Here is a 5718-nt window from a genome sequence, read left to right on the forward strand (position 1 = left end):
GCTACACATTGAAACTGATGATGGTGGAAAACACCGAAACGTTTTTTTAATTGATAAATAGACAATAAATGACTGAAGAGCCCAGGATTTGATTTTAATTTGGAATTGAAACACTGTCAGGAAAGTACGTACAATAAGTTATTAATCTCTCCCCAGTTTGAAAATGCACCCGCATATGTGAGCGAAACGTCAGAAAGCAATTAGAATGTACTCATCTTGTGTGCAGTATAAAGTCATTCGTTCATCAATTTCTTCTTGAATCAATCAAAATCGACCAATCTATCATTTGCCAAGTGAAAACAAAGGGCAAAAGCCATATAAAATGAATGCGAAGACTGTTGTCGTCTCCGAGTCTCATAAAGCAGAGATTTCATCTTACTGGTTTTAATTTCACTCACATGTATGTCCATCTTTGCGTTGATTCAGCATTCCGCGCTCTTGCAACTCGCATTACCCACCGTTTTCAATCGGTTTCCTTTTTCGGACTTCATATAACTTCTGGTTACCATCTGTGTATTTATCAATGCATTTTTACCCGGGCGTATTGTCGATAAAGCAAATCGCTCGGTGGGAACTTTTCGTCTCCAAAGTTCCGAACGTGGATTTTTTATTTTTTGCAACCGGTGCAAATGGGGGGTTTTTTCGCAATGGCTTCAACTCCATCCGGCACCGTTAAGATCATTTCGTGAGGAGTTCCAGAATTCACAAGAACGAACCGTGTGGATGACAATAAATGGATATTCACATTCATACATTAACAACAGCATCTTTAGCTTACAAGCCTGTGAAAAACCGAAAATGTTTCGAATATACAAACTACTCATCATCAAACCATACATGGAACTTACAAAAGCTTGTACTCGGGGATTTCCTGGAAACTTGGGAATTCAAAAACCTCCTTAAGCGTGCAACTGCAAGCCTCAGGTAAATCCAATAATCCGTTTATGGGCTTTGCTTAATTAAAATATCAGGCGACGAAATGCGATGATTATATCTATCGGATATCAGCAACGCCGAAGAAACACGTTATTAGATGGCTGATTAACCTTTGATTAGGATCGCATTGATTGCCGATGGCTGCTTGATGAAAACGCCCAATTGTTGAACTATCATCCTTTGATAAATGTCAGAAACCGCTCTATTGGCTGATTAATCATATTGGTGAAACCCGAAATGCATAACTAATGAACATGCACTTAGATTTCCATTGGCTTGTGCAACGCCATGTCGAAATCAATGAGTTGTTCCAACGCCGATAGGCGGAAATCGTGGGTTCCAACATGGAATAAATTCAACAACTGCAACATTTTTTATTGACTTTGCCTATTTTCCGTTTCTATTGAGATTCAACAATAATGCCGAACTCCAACTGTGATTTAACGCCAATCGAAGCGGGCCCACTCAATCGAAATGTCGCATTCTGGGAATTCTGTTCCAACTTGAGCGAAGAAATTGTCAGGTGTAATGGTGGAGGCGTTTTGTCTCTAATGGCCATTCGATGTCGTTCAATAAAATACATAAAATGCCGTTTTTTGACACGCAGTGGCCCAAATCGGTTCGTTTGCTTCGGCTAATTTTTCCACCGGACTTAAAATTGAATTGACAATTTCCCAATAGTTTCAACGCACCAACCACAAGATAATTACTAAACATTCACTCGTTAAGCAAATCTCGAGTGGTTAGTTATGGGACTCCCACGTATTAACATTATCGATTAGAAATGTGTCCGGCGATGTTGTTTTAGTTCAAGTTTTCAACAAAGACAATCAAACGCAACAGACACTTTGAGCTTTTAGCGAGTTTGAGAGGCTTAATCTTCCTAAACTGCCTAATTAAGTGCGTCTTTTCCTTTGTCGGCTTGAATGCTCTGAGGATTTATTAGGCTGAGCTTTAACGCCATCCTTCTAGTTGTTTAGTCAACTGCTAAATAACTCATTGTGAGGGAAACCAGTGAATGTTGCAATCGATTGATCAACTGGAATAACTGCAATAAACAAATGACTTCACCCAAGTGCTTATCAAAAATGACACATTTGCATTGTTTTTGCCACTGCTGATGCAAAAGAAGTTCAAATACATCGCGTCAACCACCAGAAGCTAGTTGGTATATAATAGTTGGTAATAATCTATATCTGTGTTTGTTTCAGGATGTGGTGGCTGAGCCTCTCCCTAATATGGTGGTGCGGTACCTCAGCAATTCCTTCGCCGGGTTCTCCGCCTCCAACGCGATTCGAAGACTGGAGATGTCCAGAAATCACTCAGCAACCGGTGGTGGAATGCAGTTGCGACATGCCTCATACCTTAAGGTGCACCGGCGACAAGTCAGCTATGCAAATTATAGGTACAAACTGTAGCTACTAAATAGAATCCAACCCAAAGTTGTGCAAAAATCGTTAGCTTGCCCTAAGGGGTCATTATTGTCATCAGTGCTCCCTAGCGGGAATAAGCCTTTAAAAGTTTCCCGGCTTTTCGTCGTTTACGTCGAGACTGAAGGCTCTAAAAAACTCCATCTATAAACCCTCCAAATTCTTCCTTTCTAGCTCGAAAGTTGCGCTCCTTAAGAACAGCCTCCATATCCCTCTTGGACTGTACAGTACAAAACGTCTCCATCGTCTCCGGTCCTCTTCTCGAGGGAATTTCCCTCCATGGACTAGTAATTTCATCGGGGGAAATACACGAAGTTCATCCCACAGCTTTTGAAGGTGAATTCGATTTCATTTTCTCTCAATCAACGTGGCAGCGTTTATTTCTGTATAGGTTTACTGTCGCCTTTGCAGGCGCTTGGACTGCCCAACAATCGACTCGTAATGGTTCCAACAGAAGCTCTAAAAAGCTTACCGGAGCTCGATCGACTGGATCTGTCCGGAAACACGATGAAGACGTTGGATGGGAGCTCTTTTAAGGTAATTAGTATAAAAATGTGAAAAAAAAGGTTCATCTCGAACAGACCGTTCAGATTTACATGCTCAAATTCTCGAGAGGACGATCCACCGTGATCAGATTGATGCAGAGAATTTCGATTTTTTCTCATTCCGTTAACTTCACCATTTCGAAAGCGGATAAACTAAAAACTTGACATAACAGAAATAAACTGATGTACGCAAACGAATGAATCGGTTGCTCACGGTTATATGGGTAAATGTTTTTGCCTCGTAAATTCCTCGATGTATATTCAGAGCTATTCGAAAGTAGTTTCATTGCTTTTAAGGGCTGATAAAATAAAGCACTGATCTTGTAAACTGTTTTTTTTTTTGTACTCTACATCATCAACACCCCCAGAGGAATGACGCGAACTTTAAATCACCCTGTATTAGAACCTTCCAAAACCCTGCTTTATATAAATTCACTTTCAAGCTCGATCCGATAAATTTTCCATAAGACATCGGGCTGAATTATGCACATTTGCATATAAAATAAAGTCGGCCAGTCGGGGTTACACTTTGTACTAAATAACTGATTTGTACATACTTTCCTGACTGTGTTTCCATTCCAAATCAAAATTAATTCCTGGATTTTAGTAGTTCCAAGGCTTAAAGTAGCAACAACGCTACACATAAAAACTGATGATGGTGGAAAAATACACCGAAACGTATTTTAATTGATAAATAGAGACAATAAATGACTGAAACCCAGGAATTAATTTTGATGTAAATAACTGATTAAGAAAAGCGCATGAAACATTCAACGTTTTCTGTTTCAGGGTTTGCGGAATCTTTCCTTCATCGACATGAGCAACAATCTCATTACGAAAATATCGGCAAACGCCTTCGACAATCTGCCCCAATTGAGGATTTTGCGGTTGCGAGGAAACCGGATTTCTTTGCCGGTGATCAGCAAGTTTAACCCGATTTCCACGGTGGAAGATCTGGATTTGTCCGAGAATTTACTAGTGGGGCCGTTGGGGCCGAAAACCTTCCCCAAGATGGAGTGTTTGAAGGACTTGCAGCTGTCTCACAACTCTTTGAGCAGTATTAAAATGGGGGCCTTGCAAGGGCTCACAAACCTGACTTCGCTAAGATTGCAGCACAATCTGATCGATGTGATCGAAGATCATGCGTTTCTTCACTTGACTACCTTGGTGAGCTTGGACTTGGCGCATAATAGAATTGTTGCGGTGTCCGGGGCGTCTTTAGCACACCTCAGTTATCTGACTGAACTGGACTTGAGGCACAACTTTTTGAGGGCTTTGACTGCCGATCTGGTGCTGCCGCTGAAGTCTTTGAAGGTGCTGAAGTTGGACGATAATGATATTTCCATTATTGCCAGCGACGCCTTGAAGCCAACGACGGTTTTGAAGCATCTGACTCTGCTGGAGAATCCTTTGAATTGCGACTGCAGCCTTATAGAGTTCAGTGTTTGGCTAACGAACTCCTCTATACAAGCTGAAGACAAGTCGACTGCTATTTGCACAACTCCGCCCTCTTTGGAAAATGGCCTTCTAGTCGACATTCCTGCTGATTCGCTGCTATGTGGCGAAGATGAGCAGGAATCCATCATGGCCCCTCTATCTACTCCTTATCGCGCTAAAGTCAACCTCCGGGATTTGAAATATGACGGGAATTCGATCAAATTAAGCTGGGGTGTGGAGGAAGGAACTAGTCCCTATACTTGCGATGCCATTTTCATCTACGAAGAAGAAGGGCCCAATGAGATTATGCTGGAGTCATTTCCAATCAAATGCAACTCGAGTGAAATGGCCGACCCCAGAATCCTGCAGGTGGCCGTACCAACTTCGCTGCAGTTGAACCACAAATATCGCTACTGTGTAGCTCTGTTTGGCTCAGAAAAGTCTGACGATGTATCTCTGATCCTGGGCTGTTCCGACATGATACCCCTCGTTCAAAATACCGTGATCCCTCAAAATTCCTTCACGGGGCTGATGAGCAAAGTCGACTCAGTACAAGCAAACCTTTCCACTTCTGGCAGTATCAGTATCCAAGTAGGGGTGTATCCAGACAGTACAAAGTGTGAACTAAACGTGGCCCTGTTGGATCAAAACACTCTGCTGTCCCAGAGAAAACTGTCCTGTGAAGACCCTCGATATACTTTCGTGGATCTTAGCCAAGGACCTTATCGGGTATGCGCCAACGTAATCCAGCCTGGACCTGCGATCAACCTGCCCAAACCCAAATGTGTCACAGTGTACAAAAAGGACTTCCACAGGTTCACCGGTCTGGATATCGCCTTTGTGGCGATCTTTTCCGTACTCTGCATAATGGTGATAGCGCTTATATGGGGGGTGCGACGCATGCTGCTCAAACCCAAGCTCCAAACGCATCAATGCTTTTTACCGCCGGATTATGACGAGAATGTGCAACACAATCGGTATGTTAAACTGCAAGCCACCACCAAGTTATAACTAATCACCATCACGGTGTAAGTGCCATAAAACTGTTGATATAGTAGACAACCCCAACCACAACACGGTCTCATCGGTTTGATTTCAGTGGGGAAAGTGGATTAACTGTTACTAATGTATTATATTTATCAGCTTTAATAATGTTAGTTGTTTGGTATAAGATGGGCAGTTGAGTGGAGTTGTGGTAGGAAGGGAGTGGAATAGCTTACAACTAACCGGGGCTTGGTTAGCGACGCAAAAGCCGCATGTGTGGCGCAATGACTAAATTCGATTAGGTTTAAAAAATATGTGGAGTTGGGAAGGTGCTTATGGGAATTGCTTAAACTGAGTCATAAAACATTTCGATTCTTCCCATCAGT

General features: G+C 42.2%; 1 protein-coding gene across 1 annotated transcript; it reads left to right on the forward strand.

The window, feature by feature from the left end:
* Positions 1–1721: 1721 nt before the first annotated feature.
* LOC125505549 (slit homolog 1 protein-like) lies at positions 1722–5516 on the forward strand. The gene is made up of 4 exons (XM_048669543.1): positions 1722–2341; positions 2541–2702; positions 2758–2903; positions 3701–5516. Exons 1-4 carry the CDS (start codon positions 2149–2151, stop codon positions 5357–5359), a joined length of 2160 nt encoding a protein of 719 aa, XP_048525500.1. The 5' UTR covers positions 1722–2148; the 3' UTR covers positions 5360–5516.
* The last annotated feature ends 202 nt before the right edge of the window (positions 5517–5718 follow it).

Source organism: Dendroctonus ponderosae, unplaced genomic scaffold, assembly GCF_020466585.1.
Source record: "Dendroctonus ponderosae isolate FM_Combo_2020 unplaced genomic scaffold, Dpon_F_20191213v2 Dpon_F_20191213_859, whole genome shotgun sequence".
Classification (NCBI taxonomy): Eukaryota; Metazoa; Arthropoda; class Insecta; order Coleoptera; family Curculionidae; genus Dendroctonus; species Dendroctonus ponderosae.